General features: G+C 42.9%; 1 protein-coding gene across 6 annotated transcripts in view; it reads right to left on the bottom strand.

The window, feature by feature from the left end:
- NUP93 (nucleoporin 93) overlaps positions 1-20,405 on the bottom strand; it is a 122,226-nt gene that overhangs the window by 31,982 nt on the left and 69,839 nt on the right. For all 6 annotated transcript variants that reach the window (XM_089319750.1, XM_008257320.5, XM_089319752.1 and 3 more), the window contains 2 exons: positions 12,152-12,214; positions 5,215-5,343 (listed from right to left, as the gene is read on the bottom strand). In XM_089319750.1, the coding sequence (XP_089175876.1) occupies positions 5,215-5,343; positions 12,152-12,214 (192 nt within the window). The remainder of the gene's footprint in view (positions 1-5,214; positions 5,344-12,151; positions 12,215-20,405) is intronic.

Genomic DNA, 20,405 nt, shown 5'->3' with positions numbered 1-20,405 from the left:
TCATCAAATTAGCTGGTCTAGTTATGCATCCAGATTTACAAAGAATTAAGAAAGAAAAATCTGGCTGGCTAAGGATATTCTACATTAATTCTCTTTTGCAAAGGCTGATTTGAGTTGGAAGTTTTTTTAAAATAGGTTTCTGCTAGGAATCTCATGTAACAATTTGAAGCTTTTTCTTTTTTTTTGTATTGGGTCCATCTGTCTGTCCTTGTTCTTCTAGGCTATTTTTTATTTTTATATTTTTAAGATTTATTTATTTATTTGAAAGGCAGAGCTATGTAGAAACACAGAGAGATCTTCCATCTGATGGCCCACTTCCTAGATGGCCACTGGCTTTATCTGGGTCTTCCATGAGGGTGGGATGGGCCCAAGCATTTGGGACATCCTCTGCTGCTTTCCCAGGCACATTAACAGGAAGCTGGTTTGGAAGTGGAGCAGCTGGGACTCGAATCGGCACCTATATGGGATGCTGGCGCCACAGACAGCAGATTTACATGCTATGCCATGAGTGCTAGCCTGAGTCTGAAGACTTTCAATCTAAGAAATATATGATATGATCCCCAAAGGGCAATTTTCCCAAGACAGAAGACTATGATACGTATTTATTTAGAGGCTAGTTTAATAGGAAAACTGGTTTCTAAATTAGGAACTTACGTATAGATGCACAATTGTGAAGTCACTCTGCAGGCACAATAAACTGCCAAACTGCCCATTCTTGGCCTAAACTTCAATGGTGATCCAGAAGCCAGCAGTCCTGGATCTCACCAGCTTATTTACACATCTCCCTCTGAGTCAAGAATTCTACAAACATTGGTAGTGCTACCTAAAAATGTCTAACATTACCATTTCTGAGACATTAGAATTTCATTGATTGACTGATTCATTAGAGAGGGAGAGGAGTGAGAGAGAAAGCTCCCTCAACTACTGGTTCACTCCCCAAAAGCTGGCAACTGTCAGGGATGGGGCTGGCTGCACCCAGGAGCCAGGAACTCAATCTGGCTCTCATGTAGGCAGCAGGAATCCAATTACCTGAGCTATCACTGCTGCCTCCCAAGGTCTGCATTAGCAGGAAACTTCAGTCAGAAGCCTAAACCAGGTACTGAACCAGGCATTCCAATATGGGACGTGAGAATTTTCACCAACATCATGACCACTAGGGTTAAATACTCACCCCATGACTTTATAATTTCTAAGCACCTCCAAGTTACCTAAAATGACTTTTTAAGAAAACAGAATGGAATGGCCATTATGGGACAGCTGTTTTACATTATCACTAATCTGCCCTAATAATGCCATTTTACCACTGAAGACACTGAAGATCTGCAGGGTTAAATTAACTTAGACAAGGCAGAACTAGTCACTGCTGAAGCCATGATTTGAAGCCCAGAGCTGTCTCCTCCCTAACACAGGATGGTAAATGTGGGGCAAGCCATGGCTCCCCTGGGACAGGGGCAGACATCATTCATCAAAATAGTCTCCTGCTGATCCCAGTTGCAGCTTCAAAATCCCTCACAGGAGAGATGTCTGAAATACACTAAAAAGAAAACAAATAACAATAACAAAAAACATCAAGATGCCAAGCAGAGCAGCTAACTTTTGCTAACTTAAGCTAACTTTTCCGTAAGAAGGAGTGGGCTCATACACTTACACTTGCATAAAGAAACCCTGGAAATATAAACAACAAAGTAGTAATAATGATTACCTATGGGCAAGGCAAAGGGGAAGGGAATTGGTATTTGAGGTCTAGAGGCTTTAATTCTTTTTTTTTTTTTTTTTTTTTTTGACAGGCAGAGTGGACAGTGAGAGAGAGAGAGACAGAGAGAAAGGTCTTCCTTTTGCCGTTGGTTCACCCTCCAATGGCCGGCGCACCGCGCTGATCCGATGGCAGGAGCCAGGAGCCAGGTGCTTTTCCTGGTCTCCCATGGGGTGCAGGGCCCAAGCACCTGGGCCATCCTCCACTGCACTCCCTGGCCACAGCAGAGAGCTGGCCTGGAAGAGGGGCAACCGGGACAGAATCCGGCGCCCCAACCAGGACTAGAACCCGGTGTGCTGGCGCCACAAGGCGGAGGATTAGCCTAGTGAGCCGCGGCGCCGGCCTAGAGGCTTTAATTCTTAATTTATATACTTTCATTGCCTATATATCTTTTAATTAAAATTTTTAAAAAATATTTACTATTGGGGCCAGCAATGTGGCATAGTAGGTTAAACCTCCACTTGTGATGCCAGCATCCCATATGGGTGCGGGTTCCGGTCTCAGCTGCTCCACTTTGAATCCGGCTCCCTACTGATGAGCCTGGGAAAGCAGTAGAAGACGGCACAAGTCCTTGGGCCCCTGCACACATGTGGAAGACTTGAAGAAGCTCCAGACTCCTGGCTCCAGCCTGGCCCAGACCCACTTGTAGCAGCCATTTGGGAAGTGAACCAACGGATGGAAGATCTCTCTCTCTCTCTCTGTCTCTGTCTCTCCTCCTCTCTAATTCTGCCTTTCAAGTAAAAAAAAAAAAAAAAAAAAAAAAAAAAAAAGATGTATTTATTTATTTGAGAGGCAGGGCTACAGAGAGAGAGGGAGAGACAGAGAGATCTTCAATCTGCTGGTTCACTTCCCAAAATGGCCACAACAGCTGGGCTGGTCTGAAGCTAGGAGCCAAGAGCTTCTTCCAATCTCCCACATGGGTGCAGGGGCTCAAAGACTTGGACCATCCTCTTGCTTTCCCAGGCACATTAGCAGGGAGCTGGATTGAAGTGGAGCAGCCAGGACTCAAACTGGCACCCATATGGGATGCTGGTGCCACAGCTGCCAGCTTTACCTGCTACCCACAGCACCAGCCCCTTAAATTAAATTTTAAAAGAGTAGAAAACCCTCAACTTGGCACTACTACCAATCAAGAAACACTGGCAGTTATGATGAATGCTATTTAACACATGCATCCTAAATCCTCACTGCTTCAATATATCCCTAATACTTCAGTGAGTACAAAGTTAGCTAGAACTAAAAGTTTCATTCAACAAATATTTACTGAGCATCTACTATGTTTCAGGAAGCTCTTACAGGGACTAGAGATATAGGAATAAACAAAACAAAAATCCTTACTTTTATGGTGCTTTCTGAGAGGAATCGACAATACACAACATAAAATATATACTACGGTACATTAAGAGGAAGTACAAAAAATACAGCAAGAAAATGACATACAGTTAGTACTGAACAGGAAGGGATTGGTTTGGATTCCAGATATCAAGACTTTGGAAGACCTCATTGATATGGCATTGATGTGGCATCACTGAAGGAAAGGAGGAGGGAGAGAGCTATGCAGTTAATGCAGAAAGAGCATGCTAGGCACAAACATGAAGCATGGAGGATCTTAGGCAGGAACAAGCCAGGCTTGTGCCAAGAACCTGTAAGGAGCCTGCCTGCAGGGAACAGCAAAAGCAGTGGGGAGAGCAGGGTCAGATGAGCTTGGGGGGTATAAGACGTGGTCATGCAGGGACTTACCAATCATAGTGAAGACTTTGGCTTTCATTCTGATGAAGTAAGTGTCACTAGAAGGTTCTGAGTGGCAAAGTAACACAAATCTATCTTCTACCAATACCACACTGGCTAGTGTGTTGAGAAAAGACTATATGGAAGCACAGGGGAAAAAGGAAGGAGACCATTGTGGTTGGTGGCCTAGACTGTTAGATGGCCCCATGTGGTATTCATGCCCTTCTATAATCCTCTCCCAGAGTACAAGCTGGATTTAGTGACTCACTTCTAGCCAACAGAAAGGATGGCATATTACTTCCTAAGATTACATTACACAAAGACTGTGGATTCTGTCTGGGGGGCTTCTTAGCTCTCCCTTGGGTCCCGTGCTCCTGCTCTAGGGGAAGCAAGCTATCGTGTTGTGAGCAGCTCAGTGGAGAGACCCATATGACAAGCCACTGATGTCTGTAGCCAAGAGCCAGGGGGGAACTAAGGCTTGAAAACAGTCACACAAATGACCTTGGGAATGGATCCTTGCTGAATCGAATCTCAAGATAAGTACAGCCTCAAGAGACCCTGAGCCAGAAATACTCGGGCAAGCAAAATGCTTATTTTCAGCCACAGCCACTAAGGTGTTTTTTTTTTTTTTTTTTTTTTTTTGACAGGCAGAGTGGACAGTGAGAGAGAGACAGAGAGAAAGGTCTTCCTTTGCCATTGGTTCACCCTCCAATGGCCGCCGTGGCCGGCACACTGCGGCCGGCGCACTGCGCTGATCCGAAGGCAGGAGCCAGGTGCTTCTCCTGGTCTCCCATGGGGTGCAGGGCCCAAGCACCTGGGCCATCCTCCACTGCACTCCCTTGCTACAGCAGAGAGCTGGCCTGGAAGAGGGGCAACCGGGACAGAATCCGGCGCCCCGACCGGGACTAGAACCCGGTATGCCGGCGCCGCTAGGCGGAGGATTAGCCTATTGAGCCACGGCGCCGGCCAGCCCCTAAGGTTTAAAGTAACTTATTGCATAGCAATAGATCAATCAGTTAGGAGGCTAGCTCACTGATCTGAGGAAGAGATGATATTGTTTTGGACCACAGTTTTAGCAATGGAGGTGGTGTGAAGTGGTTGGTTGGATTCTAGATATATTTTAAGGTGGGATTAACTGGATTCACCAACATGTGAGAAAGAGTGGTTGTGAAATGGGTGAGGTGACAAAAATGAATCTGAGGTTTCTGATCTAAGTAAGTGAAAAACTGGAACTGCCATTTATAAAGATGGAAAACTGTGTGAGAATAGAAGAGCAGGGGGTTGCTGCTATTATGACTTCATTCTGGACATACTTAGCCTGACATGGCTAGGAGATATCCAAATTATAGTCAAGAAGGCACCTAGATGAAAGAGTGTGAGGTTCAGAGTCACAGATACGAATTTGAGAGTCTTTGGCATGTAGGTGACATCTAAAGCCAGAAGCTCAGATGAAACCAACATGACAGTGATTGAGAGGGAACAATAAACAGTCAAGAATGGAGCCCCACGACACCCTAACACTGAGAGGTCAGTGAGTCTGAGAAAGACTCAAAGGAGCCTGAGCCAAAGCAGCCATGCTGGAGAAAATTCAGGAAATGTGGCATTCAGGAAGCCAAGTGAAGGAAGTGTTTCAAGAGTGACTAAGAATGTGTCAAGAACATCACCAGTCAGGTAGACAAGCATTGCTTGACTTCATACTTTTATTAGCAGAGGTTTATTTTTTGGATTCGTACCTCACTTTCTTGAGTAAAGTCAAGGGCATCTTCTCCTGACGCGAGCAGGGTGTGCAGAATTCGCTGTTTCACTTGTTCCCACTCGACCAGCATTGACTCTCGATGGTATTCCTCAGCCATGCCAAAGGTCTGATGGAGAGGAGTGGAGCAGACAGCCATGACCAAAATGAAAAACAAAAAACACAGTTTTCTTTAAAGCCCAACAGAACTGCAAAGCAATCTACTTCAGAAATTATCCTTAAAGATTTTACTGACAGCTCTTTGCAAACTACTCTATTTCACTGATTCTAAGACACTGAAAAATACATTTTAATCATGGTCATATACACATAGCAAAATTTACTATCTTAAAAAGTTTTAACCATGATAAAATTCACATAACATAAAATTTATTATCTTAGCCATTTTTAAAAAGATTTATAGGGGTCAGTGTTATGGCATAGCTGCCTGCAGTGTCGGCACCCCATATGGATGCCGGTTTGAGTCCCGGTTGTTCCACTTTTGACACAGCTCTCTACTATGGCCAAGAAAAGCAGTAGAAGGCCCAAATTCTTGGGCCCCTGCATCCATGTGTGGGAGACCCAGAAGAAGCTCCTGGTTTCAGATTGGCCATTTGGGGAGTGAACCAGTGGATGGAAGTCCTCTCTCTCTCTCTGCCTCTCTGAGACTCTGCCTTTCAAACACATATATCTTTTTTTAAATACATAAAAAGATGTATGTATTTATTTGAAAAGCAGAGTCTCAGAGAAAGAGTGAGAGACAGAGAGACAAAGAGATCTTCCATCTGCTGGTTCACTCCCCAATGGCCACAATGGTCAGGGCTGGGCCAGGCCAAATCCAGGAGCTTCATCCAGGTCTCCCACAAGGGTGCAGGAGTCCAAACACTTGGGCCATCTTCTGCTGCTTTCCAAGGCACATCAGCAGGGAGTTAGATCAGAAGTAGAACAGGGGCTGGGGCTGTGGCACAGTGGGTAAAGCCTCCACCTGCCATGCTGGCATCCCATATGGGTGCTGATTAGAGTCTCGGTTGCTCCACTTCCAATCCAGCTCTCTGCTATGGCCTAAGAAAGCAGAAGAAGATGGCCCAAGTCCTTGGGTCTCTGCACCCACGTAGGAGACCCAGAGGAAGCTCCTGGCTCCTGGCTTCAGATGGGCGCAGCTCCAGCCATTGCAGCCATCTGGGGAGTGAACCAGTGGATGAAAGACCTTTCTCTCTGCCTAAGCCTCTCTGTAACTCTGCTTTTCAAATAAAATAAAATAAATAAATCTTAAAAAAAAAAAAAAAGTGGGGCAGCTGGGACACAAACCCGTACCCACGTGAGATGCTTGCATCACAGGCAGCAGTTTAACCTGGTTCACCACAATGTGAACCCTATTAACCATTAAGATATTCAATGTTGCGGCTTTACATACATTCACACTGATGTGTAGCTATCACTACCATTCATCTTTTCATCTTGCAAAACTGAAACTCTGTACTCACTATTAACAATAACTTCCGATTTTCCTCCTTCCCTAGTCCCTGGCAGTCACCATTCTACTTTCTGTCTCTGAGGAACTTACTGTATTGGGTGCTTCACATAAGTAGAAGACTGAAGTATTTATATTTTTGTAACTGGCTTATTTCACTTAGCACAATCTCAAGTTTTACCTACGTTTAAGAGGTGTCACAATTTCCTTCCTTTCTAAGGATGAAAACAGCCCACTGTATGCCTATCCCATGTTTAGCTTATCTATTCATTCACGGATAGATACCTAGGTTGTTTCCAGCCCTTGGCCACTGTGAATAATGCTGCCATGAATAAGGGTGTACAAGTACCTCTTCAAGTCCCTGCTTTTAGTTTTCCTGGGTATATATTCATAGGCAGAACTGTTAGGAGTAAATGGTAATTCTGTTTTTAGTTTTTTTGAGGAACCTCCATAATGTTTCCATAGAGGCATATCATTTTACATTCCTACAAAGTGCACAAGGGTTCCAGTTTCTCTACATCCTCACCAACCCTTAACCATTTTCTGTTTATTTGTTCCGGGAGCAGCCAGTGAGGTAAGTATCTCACTGTGGTTCTGATTTCCATTTCCCTAATGACTGGTGATGTTGAGCATCTTTCCATGTGCTTAACTATTATTAGGGCAACATCTCTTAAGGACCCCTGAAATTAGGTTGTATATTACAACTGATAGCCTATCGTAGCAGCATTTTGCTTTTTACTACATAATATACTGACTGATTATAAAACCAATGGTATGTTAGTAAGCATTTAAGATAGGACAAAAGACTCTGCCAGTGATTTTATTCATTTTCTAAAAAAAAAAAAAAACAAAAAAACCCAAAAAAAACCAAAAATTAGTAATACCTTCATAGAACAAGCAAACCAGTAAAAGAAAGGCAGCCTTTGGGGAATACATTTACCAAAATCACTGAAACACTCTGCAAACTTCACTACTGTCTGTCTACTCTGCAGGCAGTTGCCAAAGCAAAGGCACTCAAAAAGAAAAGATAAAAGAGAAAGCAAGAGGTTGGAGGGAGAAAATAGGTAAGGATGGAAGAAGGAAAGGAGAAGGGGGGGCGGAGACAAAAAATAAACAAAAAACAACTCTGAGGAGGAAATTAACAACTCACAGAGAGAATAAACTATAACCATTCTCATTCTGTTCTTTAATTGGCACACCAGGTTTCTCATCAGCTTAAGCCCACTTTTCAAAAAGCCATTTCGTTTACAATCAGACTGGCATCTAATTAAGTAGCACCAAGGGAGTGAATATTAGTAATGCTTTATTTTTGGCAATGCAGATAATTTATATCAATAATATCCATATATATGACCTTTGTGGAACTTATCCCCAAGGAAAAATCATATATACTCTTCCTACAAATGGGATGTTTGAGTTTGAAACAATATTTATTAAAATTTGAGTGCCGTAAACACACACACAATTAGGAAGAAGGTTGGCACTTTGGACCCTTTTCTAATATTAACTTTAAAGGCACAATCCTTCTGGTTTTGTCCTTCTCACTGAGAGTCAGGCAAAACAGATCATTCCAATTAGCCTGAGCTGAAAGGTATCTGGAGAAAAATTCCTTGCCTATTGTTTAGATGGAACATGGAAGCTATGCATTTTTAAGAGACATCTGATAGAACAGAAATGCAACCTGTTGTGGCTGGCATTGTGGCGCAATGGGTTAAGCACTGCCTGTGATACTGGAATCCCAGCCTACCACTGTGGCCACCTGGGGAGTGAACCAGCAGATGGAAGATCTCTGTCTCTTCCTCTCTCTCTGTAATTCTGCCTTCCAAACAAATGAAATAAATCTTAAAAAATAAATAAAACTACTCTTCACAAAAAAAAGTGGCATGCAGGGCTAGGGAAGAGATAATTTCCCCAGAAGTCATCCAGAAAAGTACACAAGTGAGCTACAATCTCTCCCCAAATCTCTTCCTACTTAGGCAAGAGCCTCGGCCAATTCCCAGAAGGGGAAATGGAGGGCCATGTGGCATCCGGAGCAGGGCAAGTAGGAACAGGGAGCTGGAGGAAGGCCGGTATCTTACACAGCTTTCTGAGCTTAAAACATGAAGTGAGGCACAGACTGCCACTAGGTGTGGCAGCGACCCAGGATGCCACAAGGGGTCACGGGAGGCTTTCTAAAGACAAGTCCTCTGGCTAATACAGACCAGCAGTGTAGTGAGGGCAACAGAAGACAGACAATATACCACCCACAGAAATTGTTAATGAGGACAGCTGGGGCAGACTCCCAGCATTAGGTAAGGGTCAGAATGACAACTGTGGGAATTAACCACCCCCTGTTAATTAGGCTTCCCACTTATGTGCCAAGAACTCCTGCTTAGTACTTGGAAGTACACTGAACACTGGCAGCTTTCTGGGCTCAAATCCTCAGATATCTGTGAAGAGTATGCCAGGCCACTCATTTAGAAACAGCAGTACAACCTGAATGAACAGCACTGTGGTTCCATTCATCATTAGTGTAATAAGGAGCATTGAATAAAAATAAATGGCCAACATGAAAACTCTCCTCCCTTGACCATACTGCCCCTCCCCCAGCTCCTCCTAATTAAATTGAAGATAATGGAACTTCAGATTTGTGGGTTAACCAGGGGTGGTATGCGGTGGCCCATCTGCTCTGTTCCAGCCTATTCAGGTCTGAAGCACTGGATGAGGTGCAGAGTGCTAGCTACAGGATCTGATAAGAAAGAATCAGGTGAAGGTGAGGATAGGGACTAGTGGGAACAAGAAGGAAAAGACTCCAGGGAAGAAAAAGGGATGAAAAGGGAAGGGTATGCAGAGATTTAAAAAGTAAAAGACAAAACAAACCACAGAAAATGACAAAGCAGTGGAGAAACTATTATAAATTAAATCTGAACCTTTCAAGATACTGTTATGCACAAAAAATATTTTCCTTTGAACGTGGCAAAGAAAGGAAGGCAGAGAGAGAACTGGGCAATTGAATTAAGAACAGGTGGGAAGCACTGGAACCCCATTTTTATAAAGGGAAGAGGGCAATATGCTTTGACTTCCCACCCGTTTATTACTGAGCTGTTGCTGGCTTTTAGAAACACTACATATGTTCTGATAATGTTGTTCTGTTTTTTGCTGGGATGCACCAAACGGGAAAAGATAGGACACATTTGTAGGTCTGTGGCTTGTTTTCTTGGCATTTCAGCAGGACATTGGCAAGTTATTCAAACATGAAATTGCAACAAAAATGCCAGGAAGCTGATGATTTTCAAATCATTGTTGTCTGAAAAAACAATTTTGTTCAGCAACAGTCTCCTGGTGTCCAGACAGGTCCTAGGTCTCCCCCTAGGCCAGCTTCAACACCAGAATATTTCCCTCACAAACACACATGCATGCATTTTGCACTATGGTATGTCACCTAAATGTTTTGGCTGGCTGCACATTTAGTCTCAGTATGGCAGAATGTTCAGAGACTGCCAATTCCAGAAACATATTCTTCGGGTAAATGGATTAATACGACGTGGTGGCATTCGACAATCCTAATTTATTTCATTGGTCCTTTGCAGTAGAAGAATCAATGTTGGTGAGAAACAAGTGTGAACAACAATAACAACAACAAAAAACCTTCAAATCTGAATCAAGTGAATTTCTCCCTTTCTAAGTACTACTACCAACAATGTAATTAATGTAATTTCAGGGACTTTTGATAATCAGACATTATCAGTCATATAAATGATCACTCTGGAACATTTCTTTGTAAATTAGAACCAGCAAGCCCTCCTGCCGCCCTGTCTCATATCAGTCCTATTGAGATTCACCTTCACAGAACATTTTAATAAAACACATTGAGAAGCAGCAATGTTTTTCACTTTATTATTTTTAAAACTATATAAATATATTACATTTGACAAAAGGCTTCAAAAAGTAAAAGGAAAACAGGTTTCCCTTCACCCCTCTCCCAAAACCACAGCTGGCAAACGGGCATGGATTCTGCCAGCACGCTTCTTGGGGAAAGCTGCACTTTAGAATCAACTCTATGATCCTGCAGGGGAAGAAGGACACACAGCAGACTCATAGAATGGCAAATGTCCAAAACAGCACTCCTGCCTCAGAATCAACCCTTGGGACATTCGGATCTGGCTAAAAGGTCCATGAGAGTCTCACAGGCATGGGAAGCCATGACACGGTGGCAAAAAACAATCTAAATGAAAGATCCTGGTGAACAAGACCCCAGCAGAAGGAACAGGCCATCAAGGAGGGAGGCGCCTTTCTCTGAAAGCAGGAAGGAACCTCCACTGTGATACGGCCTTGACTAAACGAGTTCAGAGTTGGTGAACTCAAGTGGCTTCCATAGCCTAGACAGCTCATAGCAAGAGTCTTGGGTGATTCCTGATGTCATAAATAAGAGTGCCAATTGTTAAGTCAACAACGGGAGTCACTGGGTACATGCTCCCCACGTAGGATCTCTGTCCTTAACGTGTTTTACTATGAAACTTAAAAACAACACTACTAGTCGAACAATGCCCTATACCTTGTGTGGTTGTGTGAGTGCAGCCTGTTGAAATCCTTGCTTAGTGTATACTAAGGGGATCTTCTGTATACGAAGGTGATTGAAAAATGAAACTCAATGAAGAGCGGAATGGGAGAGGGAGTGGGAGAGGGGAGGGCTGCGGGAGGGAGGGAGGTTGGGGGGGGGAGCCACAACAATACAAAAGTTGTACTTTGTAAATCCACATTTATTAAATACAAAGAAAGAAAGAAAAAAAAAAGAATCAACTCTCCTTCACAGCTCATCTTGCTCCTCCCTTCCCAAAGACCTCAGTGGTCTGAAACTCTCTTACCCTGAGGGATGTTCTGTTAAAATGCTCTGTCAGAAACAAAAGGGGAGAACTCATGTGTTAGTAAAGATCTTTGAGTATCTTGCAGGAATACTTATTGCAAAAAACATTTCTGCACATAAAACAGTGCTCGGAGTGACTTTTTCATCCTTTCAAACACTGGGCTAGTTTTTTTGGTTGGTTGGTTTTCTAACAGCTTGGAGAAATCATAATAGAAAGGGTGATACAGTCATATTTGATAAAAGGAAAAGAAATTGAGAGAAATTATCAGTGATCATAGCTGCTTTTCTGAACTGCTGATTAAACAGAAAGTAAAACACAACATTGCTTATACAATAACATCGAAACCAAAGAACTTTCTGACCCTTTCATGTTAAGATTAATTCAGTAATTAATTGTGTGGGCCAGTATCTCAGATGTATTACAGTCACTAAATACATGGAGCAGCACAAGTGCAGTATAGTCCTCAAAAATGGTTTCTGCAGAACTCCCTCTGGTAAACTCACTGTTCTAAGTAAGAGACAGCTGGGCCTGGGCCACACACTCCAGCTTCCAGAACTTGCATGCTTCTGGTATATGCTGCAGCCCTCAGAACTACAAACATTCACGTTTTGGTGCTTCCTTACCCTCTTTCGGGATTCCTCGATGGCAGACAACAAGGCATTGTCCTTCTCATTCTTCAGGAAGCCCTATGCAAGGAGGAAAAAAAACTTGTTAGAATCAATCCTTAAAAAATCAAAAATAGACTTTTTCGAAACATAATTACTACGGCCCTTCAATACAGACATACACTGGAATATTATTCAGGCATAAAAAGAAATCAAATACTAATACACACTAAAACATGGATAAAAAAATCAAAAATAAACTGTAGGACAATTTATTAAATTTATTAAAATTAAATTTATTAAAGTACCATAAAGATATCTGCTATCTTGGGGTCTGTGCTGTGGCATAGTGGGTTCAGGTGCCATCTGTAGCGCCGGCATCCCATATGGGCACTGGTTTGAGTCCCCATTCCTCCAGTTCCAATCCAGTTCCCTGCTAATGTGCCTGAGAAAGCAGCAGAAGATGACCCAAGTCCTTGGGCCCTAGCAACCCATGTGGGAGACCTGAAGGAAGCTCCTGAATAGTAGCTTTGGCCTGGCCCAGCCCTGGTCATCATGGCGTTTGGGAAGTAAACCAGCAGATGGAAGCTCGCTTGCTCGCTCTCTCTAACTCTGCCTTTCAATAAATAAATAAATCTTTAAGAAAGAGAGAGATATCTTTCATCTGCTGGTTCACTCCCCAAGTGGGGCATAGCCAGGGTTGGTCCAAGCCGAAGCCAAGAGCCCAGAACTCTATCCAGGTCTCCCATAAGGGTGACAGGGACCCAAGCACTTGGGCCATCTTTCACTGCCTTCATAGGCACATGAGCAGGAAGCTGGATCAGAAGTGGTATAGCTGGGACTTGAAACAGCACTCCAGTACAGGATGCTGGAGTTGAAAGCATCAGTTTAACCCTCTGAATCACAACGCCAGCCCTAAAATAGATGGTTTGTAAACAGATGTTTCATTCTGGGAACATATGATGATTCTTAGAGGGTAGTGTCCCCATGAAACAACAGCGCAGAGTTCCATGTCCCATACAAATGTACAGACAGTCAAGACTATCCTTCCTAATACCAAATTCCTAAGTGTCAGATACTGTTAATACAGCTTTGGCTACAGAGCCAATCACAGTTCTTCTAACTGTTCTTTGGTTTATATTTCTCTGCTGCTTCAATTAATTCTTCAATTTCTTCCTAACACTGAAGAAGTCATCACCACCCACTTGACTGAGTGGTTTCACTTGTTTGTCAATGGTTAGGAAATCCTAAAAATCAATGATTCATACATTTTAGGGTTTTGCTATTTCACTCTCTATTTCAGGTCTGATGACATCCACTGCTTATTTAATATAAGAGCAATGAAGCCGGCGCCGTGGCTCAATAGGCTAATCCTCCACCTTGCGGCGCCGGCACACCGGGTTCTAGTCCCAGTTGGGGCGCCGGATTCTGTCCCGGTTGCCCCTCTTCCAGGCCAGCTCTCTGCTATGGCCAGGGAGTGCAGTGGAGGATGGCCCAGGTGCTTGGGCCCTGCACCCCATGGGAGACCAGGAAAAGCACCTGGATCCTGGCTCCTGCCATCGGATCAGCGCGGTGCGCCGGCTGCAGCGGCGGCCATTGGAGGGTGAACCAACGGCAAAGGAAGACCTTTCTCTCTCTGTCTCTCTCTCTCACTGTCCACTCTGCCTGTCAAAAATTAAAAAAAAAAAAAAAAAGAGCAATGAAGAAGAGACAGTCTCCAAGTCTAGTAAATGATGCACAGATTAAATGGTTGCAAAACACAACTGCACAATAACATGATGGCTGGGAGGACAAGCTTTGGGGTGTGACAATTTCCACGGTTTCAAAGTCTGGCATCTCCATTTACTAATGGCAAGACTTCAGCCAAGTCATTCAAACTCTCAGAGCCTCAGTCCACTCATGTGTAAAAATGAGATAATCAAGTTCTTGGCCCAGTACTTGATACACATAGCTCAGTTGTTAGAACTGATTAGATTTATGTCTGTCGGAAACACCGAAGAAAAAAGAGCCCAGGGTAACCTCCTTGTTGCTGTTCCTGGCTCTTATTTGCTTGAGTGGCAGTCTGGTGTGGGAGAGAAAGGGACACTACCCCAAAAACCATAGTTACAGAGTAGGCTTAATGCCAACACCTTGCCCTGCACACAAAGGTGAAGCTGCTTTTCCACAGCTTGGGAAGTGGGGGTGAAGTAGGAACAAGGAAGATGATCCATCAACTAATATGGAAGAATTCAAGTTACCGTACACATCAGACCCACCTATACTCTACAATGCAAGGCACATGCATATTGAACACATTGCTAGTGCATTTTTAAAAAAAGATTTATTTATTTTAAAGGCAGAGAGAGAGAGAGAGCGCGCAACTGACCTTATACTGATGGTTTACTCCCATCCATAACACCAAGATGGCCCAACCTGAAGCCAGGAACTCCATCTAGGTCTTTAACATGGGTGGCAGGAGTCCAACTACTTGGGCCTTATCTGTTGCCTTCCCACACCCATCAGCAGGAATCTGGATTGGAAGTGGAACAACTGGTCCTTGAACCAGCAATCCAATATGAAATACCGCAGTCACAAGTGGCAGTTTAATCCACTGCTTCATGATGCTGCCCCTCACTACTAATAATACGTTTATACATGTCTAAATTGATCCATTTTTTTTTTCAGAATCATGTTTTCCTTTTTTTTTTAAGGAACTTAGGAAAACACAACACAAAGTAGAATTAAGTAAAAGCTTTTAAATAATAAGCTAAATTAAAACATATTTGAATTTTCTTACATTTGAAATTTACTATGATGATTAGTTTTAGATCACTTACATTTTAGCGACTACAATGTTTTACAATACTTTGTTCAATGTTAGATATGAGATTGCTAATTCTTAAGTAGTATGGGCAGGATAAACTGAGGATATAAATTTGAATAAAACATCACAAATATTCATAGATTCCCCAGATCCTTTATGTATTGGCCCATGATTCCCCACACCTGCTGTCACACCCCAACTTTGACAGTGCACTGGAAATGGTCAGAGACAATGGCCAGAAGCCCACAGCGCCCTCATGAAGATTCCTCTCAGGCAGTCCCTGAGACAGCTCTGAGTGCACAACATGAAGACTGCTCCAAATGTCTATACTGATACTTAGGCTGAGGGTGTGAAAAGGCACTGGTTACTTGCCTAATAGTGTGAAGGCCTCAAATAACCTGGAGTACACAAAGCCAGGAACACTCGTGGTCCATTGGGAAGGTGCAGCTGGTCACAGCGTGCCTCCTCTGGCCGTCACAATGGCCAACAGTTTTGGTGGCCTCGTTTGTACTCTTTATGGCAAATGATTATGTCAAGTCAATAAACCTTAATTATGAATTCCCTTTCACAAGCGTTCTTCAAAGTCTAAAACTAAGGGCTTTAATGTCAGTTTATAAACAAAGCTATGCAACTGTTGTTAACAACTGGTGTTCCCTAACAAAGAGCAGGTGTAGCCTGTGCTCTCTCTACCACTATGGCTGTTGCTATGGGAAGCTTACTGCCTAAACAAGACACTTGAGAGTAGGAGTGGTCAATGTCTGACAAGGCCTAATCTAAGTTCCATCCCACCCCTTCTCGTGGCTTCCTCTGCACTTCCTGTCAATGACCAGCATATCCCACCCTTTTAACTGTACCCCTCCACATATCTCTCTCCTACATACACAATTAAAACACAAAGGCAAAGCAATAATTAGACACATTTTTAAATAGCATTATGACATTCTGTAAGAAACACAGCCTCGAAATCTCTAAAAGGTGAAATTTCAAGTAGTGGTTAAGAAAGAAAAAATGACATTTTTGCTTTAGTGCATATTACTTTATTCTTTAAAATATTTACTATAGGGGCTAGTGCTGTGGTGTAGTGGGTTAAGCTGCCTCCTGCAATGCCAGCATCCCATATAGGCACCAGTTTGAGTCCCGACTGCTCTACTTCTGATCCAACTCCCTGCTAATGCGCCTGGGAAGGCAGCAGAGGATAGCCCAAATGCTTTTGCCACCGTTACCCACACGGGACACCCAGATGAAACTCCTGGCTTTGGCCTTGCTCAGCCCTGGCCAACTAGTGGCCATTCGGGGAGTGAACCAGCAGATGGAGATCTGTGTGTGTGTGTGTGTGTGTGTGTCTCCTCCTCTCTCTATAAATGCATTTCAAATAAAAAATTCTTTAAAAAATTTTACTATAAAGCTACTTTTGAAAAAATCTAAATAAATTCCATGAAGCATTTGTGCATAAGAGTCAAATTTTAAATACTACCCACACAAGATCAAAAGACCATCAACTATATGTACCACAAAAGCTGGACTTTCAAATTAAACCCACAAAACACAGAGTTTGAATTTTAATTTTTGATACTGTACTCTTTTAAAATGAAACATTAAAATAGGTTACATATTTTTATTTTTAAAAACAACACACTAGTGGGCTATCTTTTGAAAAGAATCTTAATACCAATTTGTGCAGTTAGAATTGTGCCGTGGCCTGTATGCCATCTAGTGGCAGTTAAGTTTCTTTCACAAAACAAACACCCCAAGGAAAAATAACAGCTCAATGAGAAGAGCGAGAGCGCTGGGCAGAAGCACACCTGCCTGGGCCCAGGTTTCCCACAGGTTTCCTTGACTTTTCTTTTTTCATGTGTATGCTTCTTTTCCTTCCAACTCCTCCTCCTCTGAGGCACCTCTCATGTCCGCACCCACGGGACACGCTTTTAGAGCTTATCAGAAAAAGAATTCTTTGGAGAGGAGGGTTGTGAAATGAGGGGAAAATTGCCCGACACTCTTGAAGTCCCCTGGACACAGAGACAGCGCACTCAGAGATGCCAGTGTCTATGACCCTCAGCTCCCATCATAGGAGCTCACAGTCCCCCAAAAACTCTAGAAGGCTGACCCATTCAATAAACAACACTCCATAAACACCTTCCCTGCACGCCTGCTAGGTGAGGTGACCACTCCTTACTTCACCACCTGTATACAATGCCTCACTGCCACAGTCCTGGACACAGAGCCTCTTCTGATTATTTGAATGCGCTTTGATGTCTAATTTTCTCTAACACATCAGTTCCCACTCAGGAAGCAGTTAAAGGTCAGACACCTCTCCAGGCAATTCAAAGACATGACCGCTAATCCTCTAACGATATGAAGAACAGACATGATCACCCCACTCTCCTTGGCCCCATTTTACAGGTAACATACATTTAACTCACTTGACCAAAGATTCTCAACCAAGAAGAGGCCAAGCAAAGGCTGAAATTTAGTTCTGATTCTCAGAACCAAGTGTTTCTGAGACATTTAGGGGGCAATAAACCTCTAAATTGAGAAAATAAAGAATTTCTTTTTCTAAAAGCATGGAGCCCAGGAGGGAAGCAAAATATTTCTTAACGATTGTTTTCTCCATCACATATAGTCCCATTTACAGATGACAAATTTGATGCAGTGCAGGCTGAACATCCCTTGTCTAAAATGTTTGGGACCAGAGGTGTTTCTGATTTTGGATTTTGGAACACATGTAGATTTCCTACGGAATATCTTGGGTATAGTATCCAAGTCTAAACATAAAGTTCGTTTGTTTCATATGCATGTTATTCACACAGCCTGAGCTAATCTTATACAATATTTTCATGGACTGCATTCAACCACGACCTCTCACATGAGGTCAGGTATGGAATTTTCCACTTGTAGTGTCATGTCAGCACTCAAAGTTTTGGTTTGGGAGCATTTTAGATGTTGGATTTTTGGGTTAGGGATGCTCTCTACTAATAAAAGCTAACATTTAAATGGCAATTACTTTGTGCCAGGTGCAAGTGTGTTTTATATATATATATATATATATATATATATATATATCCAGTTCTAGCCCTCATTTTTAACCCCATGCTAAACTGTCTTTCGATACTACTCTGCTGCACTTCATTTAATTTTAAAAAGTGGTGGATGGGGCTGGTATTGTGGTGCAGAGGATAAAGCTGTTGCCTGCAATGATGGCATCCCATATGGGTGATGGTTCAAGTCTCGGCTGCTCCACTTCCAATCCCGCTCCCTATTAATGTGCCTGGGAAAAAAGCGGAGGATGGCCCAAGTGCTTGGGCCCTGGCACCCACGTGGGAGACCCAGAAGAAGCTCTTGGCTCCTGGTTTTGGTCCAGCCCAGCTCCAGCTGTTGCAGCCATTTGGGTAGTGAATCAGCAGATGGAAAATCTCTGTCTCCTCCCCTCTTTCTGTAATTCTGCATTTCAAACACATGAATGAATTTTAAGGGAAAAAAAGTACTGATTGATTTCATGCCCCAAATATAAGTTCTGATTATATTTTGAAAACCATTATTCTAAAAGAATGCCAAAACACTGATATTGGTTATCTCATTTCTCCCCTGTCTAAGGTATGGGGAAAAGCAATAAATATGCAAGCACAAAATACTCTTTATCTCACCTTGATTTGCTGCAATCAGAGACAGCAGGGAGGGTGGAAGACAATATAAATGAGGAGTCAGAACATTTGGGTTCTAGGTCTTAGACCTGCTCATTATGAACCTGGTGATGCTAACATGGAACTCTGCAGCATTCTGGAGCTGGTAAAAAATAAAATAAAATACCCCAGAAACTATCTCATAAAGTTCACTCAACTCTTATTTTATTATTTTATTTTAAAAGATTTATTTAGGGCCAGCGCCGTGGCACAGTAGGTTAATCCTCCACCTGCAGTGCCGGCATCCTTTATGGGTGCCAGTTTTAGTCCTGGCTGCTCTACTTCCAATCCAGCTCTCTGCTACGGCCTGGGAAAGCAGTAGAAGATGGCCCAAGTCCTTGGGGCCCTGCACCCACGTGGGAGACCAGGAAGAAGCTCCTGGCTCCTGGCTTTGGACTGGTGCAGCTCCAGCCGTGGCAGCCATTTGGGGAGTGAACCAACGGAAGGAAGACCTTTCTCTCTGTCTCTCTCCCTCTCACTATCTGTAACTCTCCCTCTCAAATAAAATAAATTAAAAAAAAAAAAAAAGATTTATTTATTTGAAAGGCAGTCATAGAGAGGGGTACACACACACACACACACACAGAGATATCCTCCATACACTGTTTACTCTTCAGATGGCAGCAATGGCCAGGACTGGGCTAGGTTGGGCCAGGCTGAAGCCAGGAGCCGGGAGCTTCTTCCAGGTCTTCCACTTGGGTGGCAGGGGTCCAAAAACTTGAACCATCTTCCGCAGCTTTTCTCAGGCGATTAGCATGTAGCTGAATTGGAAGTGGAACAGTTGGGACACGGATTGGTGTCACTGGCAGTGGCTTTACCCACTAAGTCACAACGATAGCCCCAAAACTACCTTATTGTAAATTACCATGCAGATGCTGGGATTCAGAACACAGTGAAAGCTAATTCCTACTATAGAAGAAGATGTTTGCTTTTGAAAATGGTCAAATTCTTAGTTTATTTGCTTTCTAACATGAAAACAGCATGAAATAAGTCTCTGTTCACAGTTCTTTGCTTCCCATGTACAATAAGTGATCTGCTGTACAGCGAAGACCATCTAAAAGTCCTGCAAGTAAATAAATACATGAACTAAACAGAGTCAAGAATGGTCCCACTAAGCAACAGCCCTATTGTACATGGCTCTCAACACACAAGAGGGCACTTACTTACTGCATGTCTTTCTTCTTCAACAGACCAACCAGCAACCCACTTGTCAAAATTTAAAGTGAAGTACCTACAGTGGACTGAACATTTACTAGAAGGCATCTGACAAAAATACACAAAAATACATGACAGGTGCTAGAAAAATCTTAAATCAGCTTTCACTGAATACAAACAATGTTCATAACAGGAAATCTGTTTTTGACACTCCAAATCAAAACGTTATTAACACAGTGTGAGCAGCAACAATAAGAATGGTTAGGGTGGTTGAAAAATACTGGCAAGACACTACCAATAACTACGGTGGCACAATGAGCAAAGTAAGAAGGAAAGAAAAATAAATGGATAAAAAACTAAACTTTAAAAAGAAAAAGATCAATAAAGGATCTGCTTGTCCCCAGATGAAACAAGAACTCCAGGAAGTACTTTGAATATTCACTGGGACTTTAATGAGTGCCACTGGAGAAGGGTCCACATCCTATAGAAACAGGAGTGTGAGTTGTACCCAGTATTGTACCTCAGCTCATTCTGAGTAAAATATCTACTCCCTTGACCTTTGCCAAACTTTCTTCTCCAATTTCTAAGCGTGTGAACTCTTCTGAAACCTTCTCTTTATTGAAATTTCAACAAAGGT

Source organism: Oryctolagus cuniculus, chromosome 18, assembly GCF_051225735.1.
Source record: "Oryctolagus cuniculus isolate XC-2025 breed Fujian yellow rabbit chromosome 18, ASM5122573v1, whole genome shotgun sequence".
In the NCBI taxonomy this organism is placed as follows: domain Eukaryota; kingdom Metazoa; phylum Chordata; class Mammalia; order Lagomorpha; family Leporidae; genus Oryctolagus; species Oryctolagus cuniculus.
This window is presented reverse-complemented; position numbering and strand designations above follow the sequence as displayed.